The sequence below is a fragment of the Nerophis lumbriciformis genome, linkage group LG26 (genome assembly GCF_033978685.3).
Source record: "Nerophis lumbriciformis linkage group LG26, RoL_Nlum_v2.1, whole genome shotgun sequence".
NCBI classification, from domain to species: domain Eukaryota; kingdom Metazoa; phylum Chordata; class Actinopteri; order Syngnathiformes; family Syngnathidae; genus Nerophis; species Nerophis lumbriciformis.
In genome coordinates, this window is record NC_084573.2 from 15957692 (window position 1) to 15978232 (window position 20541).

At 39.1% G+C, this 20541-nt stretch overlaps 2 protein-coding genes across 4 annotated transcripts in view; one reads left to right on the plus strand and one right to left on the minus strand.

Annotated features, from left to right (window-relative positions):
* LOC133623865 (E3 ubiquitin-protein ligase RNF19A) overlaps window positions 1–20541 on the minus strand; it is a 99486-nt gene that overhangs the window by 47581 nt on the left and 31364 nt on the right. The gene's annotated exons all lie outside the window — the stretch shown is intronic.
* znf513a (zinc finger protein 513a) overlaps window positions 1–20541 on the plus strand; it is a 43798-nt gene that overhangs the window by 5946 nt on the left and 17311 nt on the right. The window contains exons 2-3 of one of the 3 annotated variants that reach the window (XM_061987317.1): window positions 4905–5025; window positions 5119–5253. In XM_061987317.1, coding sequence (XP_061843301.1) covers window positions 4986–5025; window positions 5119–5253 — 175 coding nt within the window. In that variant the 5' untranslated portion in view covers window positions 4905–4985. Of the gene's footprint in view, window positions 1–4904; window positions 5026–5117; window positions 5254–19130; window positions 19172–19371; window positions 19442–20541 lie in introns of those variants that run through there. The other 2 variants (XM_061987318.1, XM_061987319.1) reach the window with 2 other exon arrangements.

The window sequence follows — 20541 nt, forward strand, 5'->3', positions numbered from 1 at the left end:
TAAATGTAATAGATTTTTTTCATTTTCATCCATCCATCTTCTTCCGCTTATCCGAGGTCGGTCGCGGGGGCAGCAGCCTAAGCAGGGAATCCCAGACTTCCCTCTCCCCAGCCACTTCGTCCAGCTCCTCCCCGGAGGATCCCGAGGCGTTCCCAGGCCAGCCGGGAGAGATAGTCTTCCCAACGTGTCCTGGGTCTTCCCCGTGGCCCCCTAACGGTCGGACGTGCCCGAAACACCTCCCTAGGGAGGCGTTTGGGTGGCATCTTGACCAGATACCCGAACCACCTCATCTGGCTCCTCTCGATGTGGAGGAGCAGCGGCTTTACTGTCCACGCGATGCTGCAGAGTCTTGTCAACCAAGAAAGCCCCACAGCATCCAGAGCCTTAAGAAGCTCTGGGCGGATCTCATCCACCCCCGGGGCCTTGCCACCGAGAAGCTTTTTAACTACCTCAGCAACCTCAGCCCCAGAAATAGGAGAGCCCACCACAGATTCCCCAGGCACTGCTTCCTCATAGGATTACGTGTTGGTGGAATTGAGGAGGTCTTCGAAGTATTCCCTCCACCGATCCACAACATCCGCAGTCGAGGTCAGCAAAACACCATCCTCACCATACACAGTATTGACAGTGCACTGCTTCCCCTTCCTGAGGCGGTGGGTGGTGGTTCAGAATCGCTTCAAAGCCATCCGGAAGTCGTTTTTCATGGCTTTTCCGAACTCCTCCCATGTCCGAGTTTTTGCCTCCGCGACCGCTGAAGCCGCTCACCGCTTGGCCTGTCGGTACCTGTCCGCTGCCTCTGGAGTCCTATGAGCCAAAAGAACCGTTTGGGCCTGCCAGGTCTGTCCGGCAGCCAACTCACCACTAGGTGGTGATCGGTAGAAAGCTCCGCCCATCTCTTCACCCGAGTGTCCAAAATATGAGGCCGCAAATCTGATGACACAACTACAAAGTCGATCATGGAACTGCAGCCTAGGGTGTCCTGGTGCCAAGTGCACAAATGGACACCCTTTTGTTTGAACATGGTGTTTATGGGCAATCTGTGACGAGCACAAAAGTCCAATAACAAAATACCACTCGGGTTCAGATCCGGGCGGCCATTATTCCCAATTACGCCTCTCCAGGTTTCACTGTCGTTGCCAACATGAGCGTTGAAGTCCCCTAGTAGGACAAGGGAATAACCCGGGGGAGCGCTTTAAAGTACTCCCTCGAGTGTAACCAAAAAGGGTGGGTACTCTGAACTGCCGTTTGGTGCATAAGCACAAACAACAGTCAGGACCCGTCCCCCCCCCGAAAGACGGAGGGAAGCTACCCTCTTGTCCACCGGATTGAACTCCAACGTGGTAAACAAGAATTGCTACACCAGCCCGTCGCCTCTCACTGCGTGCAACGGCAGTGTAGAAGAGAGTCCAGCCCCTCTCGAGAGAACTGGTTCCAGAGCCCTAGCTGTACGTCGAAGTGAGTCCGACTATATCCAGCCGGAACTTCTCCACCTCGCGCACTAGCTCAGGCTCCTTCCCCTCCAGCGAGGTGACATTCCACGTCCCAAGAGCTAGCTTATGTAGCCGAGGATCGGACCGCCAAGTGCCCTGCCTTCGGTGCCACCCAGCTCACAACGCATCCGACCTCTATGGCCCCTCCCATGAGTGGTGAGCCCATTGGAGGGGGGACCCACGTTGCCTCTTCGGGCTGTGCCCGGCCAGGCCCCATGGGGACAGGCCCGGCCACCAGGCGCTCGCCATCGTGCCCCAACTCTGGGCCTGGCTCCAGAGGGGGGCCACGGTGAACCGCGTCCGGGCGAGGGAAATTGAATTCTGTTTTTGTAACACGAAAACTCCTCTACCACGATAAGGTGGCAGCTCAGAGATCTAAATGTCTAAATAAAAATACTTAACTTTACAGCAAACTATCCATCAAATTATTAAAAATGACAATACATTTTACGTTGTTCTTTACAGCATAATACTGTAAATTGAAAAAAACTACTACTGTTTTTTGCATTCAAATTCTGTTGACTGAGCTGCCAGATTTTGACTCTAAAATCTACAGTTGTTATTTTTAACGGTGTATTACTGTAGATGGAAAAACGATACATTTGTTTTTACGGTAGAAAAACTGGCAGCTAAGTTGCCAGAATTAAAAAAATATATAGTACTGTTTTTCCATTAACAATTTAATGTTGTAAAAAACTATTTAATAGTAAAATTCTGGCAAGTAAGCTGCCAGCTTTTTCCATAATAACAGAAGAAATAAATACATTAAAGAGATGGTTTGACAAAAACAGAATCTCAGTAAAACTAAAATAATGCTATTTGGTAACAGTAGAAGAGAAAGTCAAAAACTAGGGATGTCCGATAATGGCTTTTTGCCGATATCCGATATTCCGATATTGTCCAACTCTTTAATTACCGATACCGATATCAACCGATACCGATATCAACCGATACCGATATATACAGTCGTGGAATTAACACATTATTATGCCTCATTTGGACAATCAGGTATGGTTAAAAAATAATAAAATAAAATAAATAAATTAAAAACATTTTCTTGAATAAAAAAGAAAGTAAAACAATATAAAAACAGTTACATAGAATCTTGTAATTAATGAAAATGAGTAAAATCAACTGTTAAAGATTAGTACTATTAGTGGACCAGCAGCACGCACAATCATGTGTGCCTACGGACTGTATCCCTTGCAGACTGTATTGATATATATTGATATACAATGTAGGAACCAGAATATTAATAACAGAAAGAAACAACCCTTTTGTGTGAATGAGTGTAAATGGGGGAGGGATGTTTTTTGGGTTGGTGCACTAATTGTAAATGTATCTTGTGTTTTTTATGTTGATTTAATAAAAAAACAAAAAAAACGATATTGATAATAAAAAAAATGATACCGATAATTTCCGATATTACATTTTATAGCATTTATCGGCCGATAATATCGGCAGGCCGATATTATCGGACATCTCCAATCTAAACTTTACCGCTGCTAGTAGTTTTTTAGTTTTTTTTTAATAAGTTGTAGGTGTATTTATTTCAGTATAAAAGTGTTTTGCTTTGGTCATTAAATGATGATAATGGTGTGCCAGGGCATACACACACTTTATATTTAACGCTTAAATCTCTGGAGTCTACATCAACTTCAGATCTATTCCTCATTTCAAAATGTTTTAGTTTTTAATGGCAAACACAAAATATGCAAAATCTTCCACCAAAAATATTTTTCTAAGTGGAATATTTGATGTGAAGTAATCGGAACATTGGATAGGTCAATAATTCATAATAACATTGATTTTGATTCAATATTATGTTTTGAGCAATGACAGTTTGAAAGAAAAAAAAAACAGCTTTGTTTTATTAGTCAACATTGCAACTTTTTCTGAATTACATTTCACCTTTAAGCTTCTTTATTTCACTTTTGTTATGTTTTTTGTTTATTTTAATAGTATTTTTAGAATGTGCCGTGGGCCTTTAAAACATTAGCTGTGGGCCGCAAATGGCCTCCGGGGCACACTTTTGACACCCCTGCTATAGACAATAAAACGTTTAATCTGATAAATCTATCGATAAAAAGCAGAGCCTGGCGATGCATGCGCGTTCATCATAACTCTCTCGCTCTCTCTGTCTCTGCCCCTCCCTCACGAATGCTGCTGCGCGCACAATTTTTGTTTTTAACCCCTTCTTAACCTTGAACGTACATAGAAAATACACGCAACCCTAACTCAAAATGCCGGACATTTGAGGCATTTAAAACTCAGTACGGACAGCCCCGCAAAAGAGGACATGTCCGGTGAAAAGAGGACCGCCCGGACAGCCCCGCAAAAGAGGACATGTCCGGTGAAAAGAGGACGTATGGTCAGTCTATCATAGCCTGACCGCACGCTGCTAGCAACGTGCGGTACGCTACTTAATATGTCCATGTGGAAACTCTTTCGGTACACCTCCGAACCGAACCGAAACTCCCATATCGAAACGGTTCAATACAAATTACACGTACCGTTACACCCTTTTCTGAACATAACTCAAACTACTTCTTTAACACCCCCCGCACCGCCACATCTGACGGTGACAACAATGCAATATGAAGTATAAACGATAAAACATCGAATATTAAGAGTATGTGAAAGTTCGACTCATACCTTGTTTACTTCCCTGACGACCTCCTTTAAAGTTTTGTAATCAGAAATTTCAAGCAACTGAAATGCACCAACAATGGGCAAGTGTGGAGAGAGTGTTTTGCAAATCACCCATAAGGCACTGTAGTGAATTTACATATTTGTAATTTTAAATGATATATAGTAATTTCAAGTTTTTTATAATATCCACAAAGTTCAATGAGCAGGTAGAGTGTTATGTTGACTTTATTTGTTGGTTATAAGTAATTTATACCATGAGTGGGAGAAGTTGTTTGGATTAGGTCGTATAAATTGATGCTGTGCTCAAGTCCCTTCCAAATGAAACTCTTCATTGATTATCATTCCTAACTTCACCCACAAGAAGGCGTAAACAATACTCCATATTTATTGATTTACAGGGAAATAAATTTAGGCAGAAACACGCCACAGCCCAATCTTTTTGTTAAGCTTGTGATGTCTCACTGGCTGCACTTGGCCTGTGGGCCGTAGTTTGGACACCATGCACTTTTGTTGTGTGCAGGTTGTGCCGAAATGTACCATCATAATGTCTGTTTATAGCGAGTAAGGAGGACTGAAACACATGGTGTAGTGGAGCCTTTGCGAATAAATTACAGCAATGTTTTTAATCAAGGTTAATAGTAAAACAGATTAATCGTTGCATCCCTAATTTCAGCCGGTGGCCCCCTGTGGAGAGAAGTTTGGACATTCGATGTTCCACCATATGGTGATGCTTACGCCTCTCACATTCATTTTCTTTGACAGAATTGCGAGGAAATCCCTACGCTGATCTAATGGTCGTGGAGGTCTGCAGGAAGACGTTACAAATGAGAGGCTGACTGGAAGATGCCAAGAAAAAAACAGCAGAATCCACAAGCAGTCAAGTGTAAGTCAGTCATAAAGATTTGCTTGATGATTATTATATTGTAAAGACCTAAACAATTAATAGCAGCAGCTAACCTTCATGATCTCGTGGCAGCGGATTCTAAAGATGTTGTAGCCGCCAAAATTCCAGGAAACCTCGCCTTTGAAACAGACTTCCTTCTGGAACACGGGCTTCACTTTGCTGATCCTTATCCTGACAACAAATTTCTAGGCTTGGAAAGGTTTTCAGGTTGGTTTTAACGTCGCAAAACGTTCTTGTTTGTGTGTAAGTGTGTGTGTCAGTGTATATACCGTATTTTCCGGACTATAAGGCGTACTTAAAATAATTGTATTTTCTCAAAACTCGACAGTGCGCCTTATAACCCGGTGCGTCTAATGTACGGCATAATTCTGGTTGTGCTTATTGACTTCGAAGCAATTTTATTTGGTACAGTGTGACCAGTAGATTGCAGTCATACATAAGAGATACGTGTAGACTGCAATATGATGGCAGTAAACAACACCAAAACTTTAAATGTTCCATTGGGAATATAGAACATTACACACAGCACTCAAAAATCTGTCAAAATGTTTTAGTATGACTTTGAAGCCGCACCATTTGATGGATTGTTGGCCCATTACGGCTACCGTAGTCAGAAATACAAGTATTACCGTATTTTACAGACTATAAGGCGCACTTACAATCAATGCGCCTAATAACCCGGTACACTTAATTTACGGAATAATTCTGGTTTTGCTCACCGACCTCAAATCAATTTTATTTGGTACAGGGTGTAATGACAGGTGTAGCCAGTAGATGGCAGTCACACATGAGATACGTGGTAAGAGGTATGATGGCAATATCACTCAAGTAAACAACACCAACATTTTATACGTTCCATTGAAAATATAGAACATTACACACGGCGCTCAAAAATCCATCAAAATGTTTTAGTACGACTTTGGTAAGCTATGAAGCCGCTCCTCTTGGTGGATTGTCGGCGCATTAAACATAAGTATTATTATGGTGTGTGTATAAGGTAAGACATATTATCTGGCGTTTTGTTTCGCAATATTATGCAAAAGCAACTTTTCTTACCTTCTGGTACCTGCTGATCTGTATTTGGAATCTTCATAAATCATGAAAAGTTGCGCACATTCGCCTTTGTAGTCCATGCCGAGTACGTAGTCGATAGGCCTCTTCTTTTTCTCTATCTTCTTGTTATGGGACATTCATCCTCCGCTTTTGTCATTTCTAATATAAAGTAGTGTAAATTTCTTATTTATATCTGTCAGTAAATTCGCCATGAAAGCGCTAAAACATACCGGTGTAGTGAGTTTACATTATTCACCCAAGGAACTTTAGTCGGACGGTTTCTCACGGGACACGGCTTTGTTGTTTCCGGATGAGAAGATGCTGCTCCGTGAAGTAAAGTCTGAATGTCATTAAAACAGTTAGCTCCATCTTTTGACACTTCTTCCACTCCCGTCCTTGCACGCTACACCGCTACAACAAAGATGACGGGTAGAAGACGCTGTCGAAGGTGAGCCACGTAAATAAGACCGCCCACAAAACGGCGCATCCTAAAGCAACTGTCAGAAAGCGACTTGAAGATGATCTGTAAAACATAATCTAAGCAACATTTTGACCAAAGAACCACCATTACATGTTATGTAGACCACAAGGAAGTGTTTCACATTTAGAAAAAATAACAATAATATGACCCCTTTAGGGCTTCACGGTGGCAGAGGGGTTAGTGCATCTGCCTCACAATACGAAGGTCCTGAGTAGTCTTGGGTTCAATCCCGGGCTCGGGATCTTTCTGTGTGGAGTTTGCATGTTCTCCCCGTGACTGCGTGGGTTCCCTCCGGGTACTCCGGCTTCCTCCCACTTCCAAAGACATGCACCTGGGGATAAGTTGATTGGCAACACTAAATTGGCCCTAGTGTGTGGATGTGAGTGTGAATGTTGTCTGTCTATCTGTGTTGGCCCTGCGATGAGGTGGCGACTTGTCCAGGGTGTACCCCGCCTTCCGCCCGATTGTAGCTGAGATAGGCTCCAGCGCCCCCCGCGACCCCAAAGGGAATAAGCGGTAGAAAATGGATGGATGGATGACCCCTTTAATGTGCCTTATAATCCGGTGCGCCATTTGTATGAAAAAAGACCTGAATAGACCCGCCTTATAATCCGGTGTGCCCTATGGTCCAGAAAATACGGTCAATCACATGGAGACATCATTAACTGCACCTAGGGCAGTCCCTCTCAAATAGTGGGACGGGGCCCCCTGGAGGTTCGCAGTGCGATGCCGGGAGGGAGGTGGGCGTGTGACCCCCAGGGAACATTCTATATCTGTATCATGTTTCAAACCCCGCTCCGAAAAGCTGTGCATGGCAAAACGTGCTAATAGTAGACATTCATCCTGACTTCCTCCTAGGTTTCTAGGCTGGTCAAATTTTTTTAAATAGTTTAATTAAAGATTTTTATTTTTTTATTTCAGGAAAGTTGATGCACTTAAAAATGTTTCTGTTAAACTAAAAATAATGTTAATTAAATGATTCTTTGAAAGCTGATCTGTATTTCTTTAATGGTAATAAGGATACAATGTTATGCAGAGGTGTACTTACAACAATTTTTTAGACAAATGAGTTGAAAAGCTTTCTTCGTCCTGGGGGGGGGGTTCCAATATGTTACCAATAATGCAACCTTGCCTATTGACTGTTAGCAATCCGATACAATATCAGCACAAGTAATGCATACTTATTTTGTAGCGTGAAATGTTAGAAAAGGCTTGATCAAGTCATATGTTGTTGTGATCACTTTGGCGCTGCATGCTGGATTCTGCTGCTGCTGGGTAGGAGGGCTTGAGCCAAGTCTGTAATGGACAGCATACTATAGTCACAGCTTGTTTTCTCACACTTCTGAGTAGGGTTGTGCGATTATGGCCAAAATAATAATCATGATTATTTTTATGAATATTCAAATCATGATTATCAATCACGATTATCACAGAGGTCGGCAATTTACTTGCAGTAATGGGGGCCTAGGTGGTGGGGGCTGGTGTGAATGTGACATTGTATAATTTGTACTGAAATAAAGACGAATCTTTAGTGTTTTTGTAAATTGCTACTGTTAACATTTAATAATTTTTCTCATTACACGTTGCCTTTTACTCTATCCATTTTTATGTGTTTTTCAGGGCCACAAAACACAGCCACATTCCAGCTTGACCTCATCATACATTTGATCGTTTGTAATGTGAAACGTGTATTAGATGACAATATACAAAAATATAGCAATATTAAGTGTAACTATTGTACTCACGTTAGAGTCCTTCAATTAACAATTACATTTCCGTATCCAGACTCTATGTGGCATGATGGCTAGCTGTTAGTCCTGCCAGTACCACTGTAAGGCAGACCGTTAAGCTTTTCAATCTGGCCCGTTGGACATTCCCAAATAATTTTTTTTAGATCTTTAAGATGGAAACTGTAGCTGCCATTATGATGTGCAGTGATGTTTTCTAATGACCGTAAATCTTGAACTATACAAAGTATTTCAATGGTTGGAATCTGCGCTTTTGCATGCTATACTAGTTACTATGGTGATCTAATTAGTTACTATGGTAATCTAATTAGTCACTATGGTAATGTAAGTCACAGCAGCTCAGACGAGGCACCAAGCAATGTGGGTGGGGAGCGTTTCCACAGAGTGTTTCCAGAGCGGCCAGCCTGAAATGCGGGTGTCAGGGACAGACGCGAAAGGAGATTTTTACAACAAAGTTCTAAAGCTTAGTGATGTATCAGATATATCAGATTGTAGGTGAGTTTTTTTTTTTACCCTTTGCGTTCATATTTCACTGTGTTTGTTGCATTTTTGTTGACTGAGAGGGGGTGTGACGTTATGTTGTCAATATTCAGTGTTTTATCGTTTATAGTTAATATTGTGAATCCCACATTCTTTATTTTCATGTACAATCTGGGTGTCTCATTCAGCGAAAAAATTTAAAATTCCATTCCGTTTTTTAAGGTGGTCTGTCATAAAGTTTTTTAGCATTAAATCAGACATTATTGTGAAGTTTTGTATTTGTGTTACTAAAAATCAGATATACCGGCCCCAGACACATTATTTTCTCTAAATTTGGCCCCCCGAGTCAAAATAATTGCCCAGGCCTGCTCTAAGGAGACAAGCGTTCGGAATGGGCAATATATATCATGCTATTGTAGCTGAGATAGGCTCCAGCGACCCCGAAGGGAATAAGCGGTAGAAAATGGATGGATGGATGTTACTTGCTATACAAATGATAATTGAACCATTTTAAAATGTGTTACATAAAGGAACTTTTGGTTCCTGGACATACAGTTTCCGTTGGAAGTGTGTGGTTTGTAGGGATGATGTTTGATAAGAAATTATCGAGTTCGAGCCTATTATCGAATCCTCTTATTGAACCGGTTCCTTATCGTTACTCTTATCAAGTCCAGATAGATTGTTGTATATGGAAAAAAACACAATATTTGGTTTAACAAATCACTTCACATTGTCTACTGCTCGCTACTATAGTATTACCATATCTGAGTTATTGTGCAGAAATGTGGGGAAATAACTACAAATGTGCGCTACATTCGTTAACCGTGTTACAAAAAAAAATAATTAGACTGATACATAATGTTGGATACAGAGAACATACAAACACTTTATTTATTGAGTCAAAAATATTAAAGTTCGATGATTTGGTAAAATTGCAAACAGCTAAAATGATGTGGAATTAAATGATGGAATGGATTAAGTAAAGAAGTTAAACATTGTACTGATATGATCCAGTTTAAGAGGTTGTTCAAATTAATAGAGCTTACAAAGTACAAAGAAGAAGAATTATGAGAAATACTTTCAACCTTATTGAAAATAAGATATTCTTCATTTCAGTATAATAATAATGACTGAATTAATTAATTACATATTACAAAACTGTTGGATATACTAATTCACAGATAATTTATTATAAAAAGGTCAGTAAATGATGTAAAAATGTGTATGAAGTGGGAAAGGGGTAGGATTAAATAAGCTTTACTTCTTCCTACTCCTGTAAAGTGAAATTATATGAAACTGTGATGTATTATGATGTGGTCGGATCATGTTTTGTTTAGTTCTGTTCTGTTAGTTTTGGACTTCCTTAGTTGTTTTGTGCACTTCGGGGGTTTGTTTCAGTCACCATGGTTACTTATGATTTTCACCTGCATTGTACGCGCACGTGTTGCTCATCAGAGACTCTATTTAAGCCTGCCTTTTTGCAACAGTTACGTTGGCATTCTGGTTTTCGAGCTCATGATTCCTGTGCTAAAGTTACCTTAGCTTCTAGTATTCCTGTGCTAAGTAAGTTTTTGCTTTAGCTTCTCGTGTGAACGGCACGCTTTCCTTTTGTTTCGTTCCTGTCTGTTGTAATGTGTATGATTTATGAGAAATAAATCATCTCCTACCTGCACGCTTTCGTCCGGAGCCGTCAGTTTTGCGTCCCGGGAACTAACCGCAGCACGCTGCACCCCACCGTGACAAATGACTGAGCTACGTGACGTCATTTCTTGTGATGTCACACGGGGCATTTCTTGTCGGGACGGGAGTCGTTCCCAGGGATTCGAATAAAGAACCAACTCTTTTTCTCTACTATAGTGGTCTCGATAACGGGTACCACCGGTTCTCAAAAAGGGATTTGAGTCCGAGGACTCGGTTCTTTTCTTATCGAACAACCGGGAAAACCGGTTTTGAGCATCATCCCTAGTGGTTTGTGTTTCACAGTTCAGGGTAGTTTATAGAAATCAGGCTGACGTATTGAGGAGTGGTTTAGTATATTTCTGTACTGATACCATGTAAATAAACAGACAATATTAGGTCACAGTTATTTTATTAAAAAACAAAGTAATTGAAATACAACAATGAATACGAAATAACTTAATGTAATCGCATAGTTTTTGGTGGAAGTGGGAACTTTATTTAGTGGGGAAGTTTCTAAAAAATAAAAATAAAACTTCCTGCTGTGGAAAAGGGCCTAGTCTCTTAATTTAGCTGCTGACATACAGTATCCATCATTTCCAGTTGTATTTTTTTTCCTCAAAACCATTATTTATCTACTTATTTAATGTTAATATCTGATTAGTTTCTGTTGTAGCATGGTTCGATCAACATCTTTGCTAATAAACTTGTATTCTTCTGCTGGTTGGATAGTTTATATTCGTTTTGGGCGATGGTATTGATCGATACCCAAAGTTGTACTAAGTAGTTACAGGGGCATATCAATGCTGAAACTGGTACTAAAAAATTCCAAGACCATTGAATGAGTTTAAATTTTCATCACAATTATAATCAGACAAAAACATAGAATGGCGATGTAATAATATCAAGTAAATATTTAAAGTATTTAAATCATTTGGCATTTGCCCTTAAAGCCCTTCTGTATCCAGGGATTAATTTCCTCAGTTTGTAAACAATAACGAAAAATGTTTAACAATAAAAAAATGTGATCTTTACTGAGTATCGTTATGGCTGATATTTGTATCAATTCGCCCACCTTTGTTTACATATTCACGAGCTCTAGCTTGTGATTAGCAGGTATCATATCCTCTTATGTTTTTTTTTTTTAATGTTAAGCTATTCCTCGTCCACCAGTGGTGACACTAAGAAGAAACATAGGGCCTGATTTACTAAAGGTTTGCCTGTATTAATCGCGTGCAACCTGATAGCACACGCAAAAATGATCTACTAAACGTGTGCAAAGTGGATTGCGTCTTAAGGGAGTAGAATAGGGTGTGCAATCCATTTTTCCTCTGTCTTCATTAATATACAAAATATATACTATTCATCCAAACAACCACAATGCTAAGATGAGAAGGTGAAAATATAATTCTTTAGCACACGCAATGTGATTTATCTACACTCATCACCGTTTTGCAAGCACTATTTTGCGTTTTATTTAACACGTGTCAGAAGGACGATGGGCAGACAAGAATCCTCCGTTCTACATCTGTGTGTCAACATTTTGGCAGATGCTCAGAAATAAAAAATAATAGACATATCGTCTATTCAGCAATTTCCTTTTTATAATTTTATTGCTGCTTGATGACTTATGAGGCCGATTAAAATTAATTAAATTGATGCGTTTTGGTGTCTGCTGGCGTTTTTTTTATGTTAGTTTTTTTAATTTAGGAAATATTTTACTATAATACAGTATCTCCGACATTAAAATATGTCTTTCATTATGCATTTTCTTGCATTTGAGTCATCTCAGATGCACAAATGCGCTGCATGCGATCCACAGCCTGGCGCACAGAATTAAGTGTCAGTGTGCATATGTTTCTGTTGTCGAGATTGCCATTCAGAAAAGGTGTTACAAATAATAGATGTGTGCTGCTGGTCTTACACTGCACACAGGTAGGAGCGTGATGACATGAATATGCAGAAACATGATCAAATGTCTCTGTGGTAAAAGCCCCGTATGCACGCAAAATTCTCATTTAAATAAGGTGATCTGCACCACTGCACGTTTAGTGCAACACGCCCACTCGTAGCAAACGCTATTTTATAGATTCCACACGCTGTCTAGCTTGTGGTATTTGGATCTTAGTAAATCAGGCGCATCGTTTTATTAGCTGCCATTAGTGCGAAGATTTCTGACTGGAGGGACGTTAGCCATTAGCAAGAATTTTACGATGCGATGAGGACGCGTTTGTTTGCTTGTCCGTTTCAAATGTGTCATCAACATGAATTATCATAATATAACGATAGCTCTATCGTCGGCCAAATTTAGATCAATTATAACTTATATCAGACCTGGGCAAATTAAGGCCCGGGGGCCGCATCTGGTCCATTAAGCTCTTCAATCTGGCCCGCCGGACTTTCCCAAATAATTTTTTAGATTTTTAAGTAGGAAACTGTAGCTGCCATTATGATGTGCAGTGATGTTTTCAAATGACCGTAAGTCTTGAACTATACAAAGTATTTCAATGGTTGGAATCTGCGCTTTTGCATGATATACTAGTTACGATGGTAATCTAAATAGTTACTATGGTAATCTACGTCACAGCAGCTCAGACGAGGCACCAAGCAGTGTGGGTGGGAAGCGTTTCCACAGAGTGTTTCCAGAGCGGCCAGCCTGAAATGTGGGTGTCAGGGACAGACGCGGAAGGAGATTTTTACAACAAAGTTCTAAAGCTTAGTGATATATCAGATTGTAGGTGGGTTTTTTTTTACCCTTCACGTTCATATTTCGCCGTTTGTTGAATTTTTGTTGTGTTTCGCTTGATTGTAAAATATGTCGATCGAAAGAGTGACGTTGATATGTTGTCAATATTCAGTGTTTTATCCTTCATAGTTAATATTGTAAATCCCACATTCTTTATTTTCACGTACATTCTGGGTGTCTCATTCATTAAAAAAATTTACATTTTCTGTTTTTTAAGGCGGTGTCATAACGTTTTTAGCTTTCTATCAAACATTATTGTGAGTTTTTGTATTAGTGTATTAATATATTTATACATAGATAGATGGATATACCAGCCCCCAGACACATTTTTTTTCTCTAAATTTGGCCCCCCGAGTCAAAATAATTTTCCCAGGCCTGACGTATACTGTCTATATTGAGCAACACTTGCTGAAGTCCAAACCTCTTATCACCGAATAATAACAGCCATGTCACCCAAAGCAACCTTTGTTGCATGGACCGTTGGTTCACAGGAGTATTATCGAGAAAGAAACAGGCAAAATTGAAAGTAAGCACTTAACGTTTTGTTAAATGTCTGCTGTGCATGACGGCTGAGAAGTTTCTTTTTGAACAACTTCAACTTTTGTGTGTGTGCGTGCATGCATGCTTGCGTGTACATGTGATTTTTGCATGCTGTTTTAACATGTTTGGCTTCATGCTGTTAAATGCTAATACTACGTTGAGGTTAAATGTTGGTAATGCATTGTGTGATGATGATGATGTCTGATGAATATTCATTGTCACTTATGTTTTTGCTGGTTGTCCTCTCCCAATATTATACCTGTTAATTTCCACAATTTTCTATACTTATTCAATACAATGATAAAAAACCCACAACAGTCAGTGTATGTTTTGGCATTTCAATTTTCTTACATAAATGGAAATTGAAAATCAAAAAACAATTGGTTTTTTAAGTTATTTTCAAAAGACAAAATAAAAAACAGCATTTTTCTTTTATGCTGTAAAGCAATAACAAAATATAAAAATCTGAATTGATTTTCATTTTATATTTCAGGAATGAAAATCCGTAGTAAAACAGGAACAGAAAAACAGACCTAAACGGATGTTGTTTTTTTATTTGCAGACACCATAAGTTTTATTTTCAAAGTAAAAGCCGGGATTTTTTTTTAAAGAGCTTTATTGACAAAAAATTCCAGTACAAGAATGTTAACAGTAAAAAAAATATATATATTTAATTTCCTTTACTTATGTTCTCTAGTGTATTTAAAGTATACACAAGCAAGTCATTTCCAGGAGTTATCCCACCCTCTGAAAAACCTCCATTTTATTAATGGGTAGAATAAATATTAAAATTGTTACATTTCTGTCAAAAAAGATTTGTCAGCCTGCGACAGTCAATTTGATAGTAAGCTAATATAGAGACATCATGTGTTGCCTTCATTGTAACACTTACATTAGGCTTTTAATTTTTTGCGGCTCCATACAGATTTTTTATTTGCATTTTTGGTCCAATAAGCCTCTTTTGTTATTTTGGGTTGCCGACCCGTGTCCTTGAGAAATTCCCACCCATCAGGGTGGCTAGTAAGTTGTCTAGTAAGGGTGGCTAGTAAGTTGTCTGAGGCTAGTAAGACATATATTTTATATATATTTATTAGGGGTGTGGGAAAAAATTGATTTGAATTCGAATCACGATTCTCACATTGTGCGATTCAGAATCGATTCTCATTTTTTAAAAATCGATTTTTTTAAATGTATTTATTTATTTTTTATTTTATTTTATTTATTTTAATGAATAATTTCAACAAAACAATACACAGCAATACCATAACAATGTCATCCAATTCCATAAACCAAACCCGACCCAGCAACACTCAGAACTGCAATAAACAATTGAGAGGAGACACAAACACGACACAGAACAAACCAAAAGTAGTGAAACAAAAATGAATATTATCAACAACAGTATCAATATTAGTTACAATTTCAACATAGCAGTGATTAAAAATCCCTCATTGACATTATCATTAGACATTTATAAAAAAAAAAAAAGAACAGTAGTGTCACAGTGGCTTACACTTGCATCGCATCTCATAAGCTTGACAACACACTGTGTCCAATATTTTCACAAAGATAAAATAAGTCATATTTTTGATTCATTTAACAGTTAAAACAAATTTACATTATTGCAATCAGTTGATAAAACATTGTCCTTTACAATTATAAAAGCTTTTTACAAAAATCTACTACTCTGCTTGCATGTCAGCAGACTGGGGTAGATCCTGCTGAAATCCTATGTATTGAATGAATAGAGAATCGTTTTGAATCGGGGAAAAAAATCGTTTTTGAATCGAGAATCGTGTTGAATTGAAAAGAAAATCGATTTTCAATCAAATCGTGACCCCAAGAATCGATATTGAATCGAATCGTGGGACACCCAAAGATTCACAGCTCTAATATTTATAGTCCTCTAATATTTTCCAAAACGTAATACTATATCCAGTGTGTTCCAGCACTAGAAAAAGTCCAAGAAGAGCAGAAGACCATCATCTGTAATCAAACCCCTTTATTCACTAATGTCCGTGATAAATGATAAATGGGTTGTACTTGTATAGCGCTTTTCTACCTTCAAGGTACTCAAAGCGCTTTGACACTACATCCACATTTTACCCATTCACACACTGATGGAGGGAGCTGCCATGCAAGGCGCTAACCAGCACCCATCAGGAGCAAGGGTGAATGTCTTGCTCAGGACACAACGGACATGACGAGGTTGGTACTAGGTGGGGATTGAACCAGGGACCCTCGGGTTGCGCACGGCCACTCTTCCACTGCGCCACGCCGTCCCTAATGATGAGCCTCATGTTGTTATGAATGGATTGTCCTTCCCTTTGAGGAATCCTGATTGTGTTTAAAAAGCCAGAATAATTACTACTGTACCGTGTTCCTGTTAATATTTTTGGAGCCCTACACAGAAATTATCTTAGACATCGCCCAACGAGGACTGACATCTACAGGAATATCTACGCACGTATCAACTGAAACTGAAGAAAAGACCAAGATTGACGTTTTCATATTCCGCCACCGGAACCGTGAGTAGCGATTCTAAAGACATGACCTCAGACTGGCCTGTAAGAAAATATGGCTTATAGTGCGTAATCAGATTCATTTTTACCTCCACTTTCGTATGATATGTGCATAGAGATATCTGTAGATGTCAATCCTCGTTGTGCCATGTTTTAACATAATTTCAGTGTAGGGCTCCTAAGACATTTTAGTCAGGCCCAAGGGTACTGTAGTATCCCTGCTTTTACTTTGAAAATAAAACTTCTGGTGTCTGGAAATTAAATGTATGATACCTACTCAGACTTCTTCTGTGCAGGTGAGATGCATAATCGTTATGTCTGTCATAATGATTGTGACCGATAGGCAAAAATAAAAAGTGCAGTTCCCGTTAAAGATACCAAGAAATTCAATTTATAGCTGTATTGAGAGGCCCGTTATGTAGACACATAATTAGCAGCTCTCTGTTTATCAGCCAGAGAGGATCGGCGTTTGTGATCGGCTTTGAGCCATTAATTCAGCAATGGCCAATCACATACTTTTTGCGAAAAATTGGCCAGGATCGATTGGTGCCCAATCGATCGGCACATTCCTGATATTCACATATACTGTACAGAAACTAATGATACAAAGCACAACTCCTGACCAATGTTTCCCCTAATTTTTATTGTTGTTGTTTTTAATGTTATTGTTGTTGTCTAAGCAAACACACAGCATCCCCTGGACCACATGTTAAGAAACATCAAACATGCACACACATCACACCTGTCCCAAAGTGGCAACATTAGTGGAAGGGCTTTTTATAAAAAATGTATTTACAGCAGTCAGATTGTTTGATACAATTGATTTGGCCCATTTGCAATGAAAGTAACAATCATGTTTTTCATGGGCAGTGTAGTAGTGTTTAAATGTCTGGGTGGTAGTCCTGCTTTGGAAGACTTTGAGGTATCAGAGTATATATATATATATATATATATATATATATATATATATATATATATATATATATTTATTTCAGAGATCACATTTTGCACAATGAGATGTGTGATGTTGCACAAGGTTGGGAGATACAGTGTACATTACTGTAACTTCACATCATTACACATTTTTATTAGCGCTTCTGCAATCTACTAACATTTCATGATCGATATCCATGAATTAACATTTTTAATAAATGACACTTGCAAACACATTTACCCCTTAACTCTGCTGCACCGTTACCTATAAGCTACCTGCAAAACAGCACCACGCACATAACACAGTGTTGATGACATTGATTGGCTGCATGTTAACCCCATTGCTATGTAACGACATACTGTCGCAGTTAGTTTGTGTGGTGTTGGGGTTTCACGACTGTGTGGCCTTGAACGCATCAGTGTCAGCCGAGTGTGCGTGTTGACGCAAGTGAGAAAGCGAGAACGCTTACATGTTTGGCAAACTTCCAGATGCGGACTCAAAGTTTTGCAGATTACGTGTAAAAATAGGTGTGTAAATGTGATCACAGATCACTCAGACAGCACACAGAGTTGGACTAAATGATTTTAAAAAAAATAATTCAGTGTAGTGCTTATGATATCAAATTTATTTAGATGCTTATTTAATTACATTACACAAATATTTAATATCTATATAAGTACACACACAGTACAGGCCAAAGGTTTGGACACACCTTCTCATTCAATGAGTTTTCTTTATTTTCATGACTATTTACATAGTAGATTGTCACTGAAGGCATCAAAACTTTGAATGAACACGTGGAGTTATGTACTTAACAAAAAAAGGTCAAATAACTGAAACATGTTTTGCATTCTCTCGATGAGCTTCAAGAGGCAGTCACCTGAAATGGTTTTCACTTCACAGGTGTGCTTGAAGCTCATGGAGAGAATGCCAAGAGTGTGCAAAGCAGTAATCAGAGCAAAGGGTGGCTATTTTGAAGAAACTAGAATACAAAACATGTTTTCAGTTATTTCACCTTTTTGTGTTATAAGTACATAACTCCACATGTGTTCAATCATAGTTTTGATGCCTTCGGTAACAATCTACAATTTAAATAGTCATGAAAACGCATTGAATGAGAAGGTGTGTCCAAACTTTTGGCCTGTACTGTATATTGTGTGTGTGTGTATATGGAGGAGGGTTTTCAAGCTATTGCTCCTCCTTGGCAATATCGCTGACCATGACTGCTGCTGGGAAAAAGGCTGCATTGTTAACTAAGTTGAGACTATATTGCCAGGCAGTTACACATCCTGTCCTCTGTACCACACAGACAAAAAATGAGATTACGAATACATGCACCGTTCCAATCCTAAGAACAATGGCGTATGTTTTTTTTTTTTTTTGATGGTCAGTATGCAAAACAAGTGTCCAAAATACATAGAATAGTTTTCCACACCTTGTTTGTGATGTGTGTATTCTGGGTGAAATGATGAGATCGAAACAGCGTCTCTTATTTCCCAGCATGCTTCTTTCATCATGGAAAGCAAGAGCAAGGCTATGTGACGCCATTATTATATAAGGGTCGTAAAAAAGTACCACCATTACCATCAAGGACACTATCACGAGAGGGCATCTATTCATCATCATCATCATCATCATCATCATCATCATCATCATGTGCTGTTGCCTCTGCTATTGCCATTATCATTACCCCATCATCATCATCACCATTACCATCAGCTGCAGCCACACTATCATCATCATCATCATCATCATCATCATCATCAGTCTCTGTAATCATTCTGGGGTGGGGTGCATGACCAAAAAGGGTTGTCCAGACTCTCCTCACATTCTCACTTCACATCTGTGAGAGGAAAGTCGCTTTTCCTGCGCTCTAAGAACAAGGCCCTTTTTGTTTTTGCAGGCTTTCGTCCGGCGGCAATCTTTGGTTGATCTTAACAGAGCGTGAGTATGAATTGTGAAGTTGCGTCTTTGCAAGTTGACTTAGGAGTGCGGGCGCTTGAAAGTGATTTGATGTCGCAGCGTATGTCACAGTGATGTCGCAATTGTTGCATGTTCTTTTTGGCTTTTATCTCAAAGGGTTTGCCGTTTTTCATCACTGTTTGGCTCAGGTTGGGACAAAGACATTTTTTTTCCCTGTGCAATATTGTCAGGTTTTTCTTTCATTTTGTAGCCAATAATGTTTAAAATCCAATGGCAACATTCAGGCAGGAGGTAAGTTGTGATTCCTTTGGCTCACCCAATAAGTGTGCTTCAAAAGTCAAACATTGAGGGGTAAAAATGGTATTTAATTTGGAACATATCCAAAGCATATTTTATTTTGGGGAACATAGTTAAAACCCAAATTTTACTCAAAATATCAAATTGCTGCTCTACAATTCCTGCCTACTTTTGTCCTATCCAATGCAACAGTCATAAAACTATTATTGAAAATATGGTAAGTAACTTAATACCATTGCAAAGTTTAAAACAGTCCTTAAGCCCCGCCCACTTTCGGCCGTGCCAATCACAAGGCTTCAAGTTATTTCATCAATTGCATCCGTAAAAACAACATGATACGTACAGAGCACAACAACCTAATAATGTCAAAATATTATAAAAGCAGTTTTAAATTCCAAAAAACTAAGTTAGAAAAGTAGAAATTAAATGTAAGTCGAGTCTTGTGTGATTCGTGCAGTCGTTTTTGGGGGCTGAATTTGTCACTTACTACTCAGCCAATCACAGAGCCCCATTTACGTATAATTTTATTATGTTACTGTTTGCTGTTGTGTGTGTGTGATCTACTAAGACTTCATGTACAATTGATAACAAATGCAAAAGTGAGGATTTTGCTTGTACTGTCATCATGGAGATAGTCATTTATGGCATGTGCTCCAACCTGTGGTTGTCATGTTGACATGCAGCTAGGGCTGGGCGATATGACAAAACAAATTATCACGATTAATTTTTTTGTATCATCCGATCTTGATTAATGTTACAATTTTTTTTAATTGAAGCGGATTGTCCCGTGCAGGATTATAGAGAGCACTGTTGCATCCCTGCTGTTTATTACTCGGTATCATGTAACAAACATTTCCACCATGTTTGATGGAGGTAATATATGCTGACAACTGTCATTTTGTCCACATATATCATTGTGTTTACTAGAGCTGCAACAGTACAGGTAACCCACGTTACGGTCCGTACCTGGTTTTAGGGCCTTGGTTTTGCTTATTTTTTGGTACGTTTTGTGGGTGTAAAGAACTTTTTTGCCTCAAAGTTATGTTGTTTTATTTGCTTGTCATCACAAACATTCTGCAGTAAACAAAGTATCA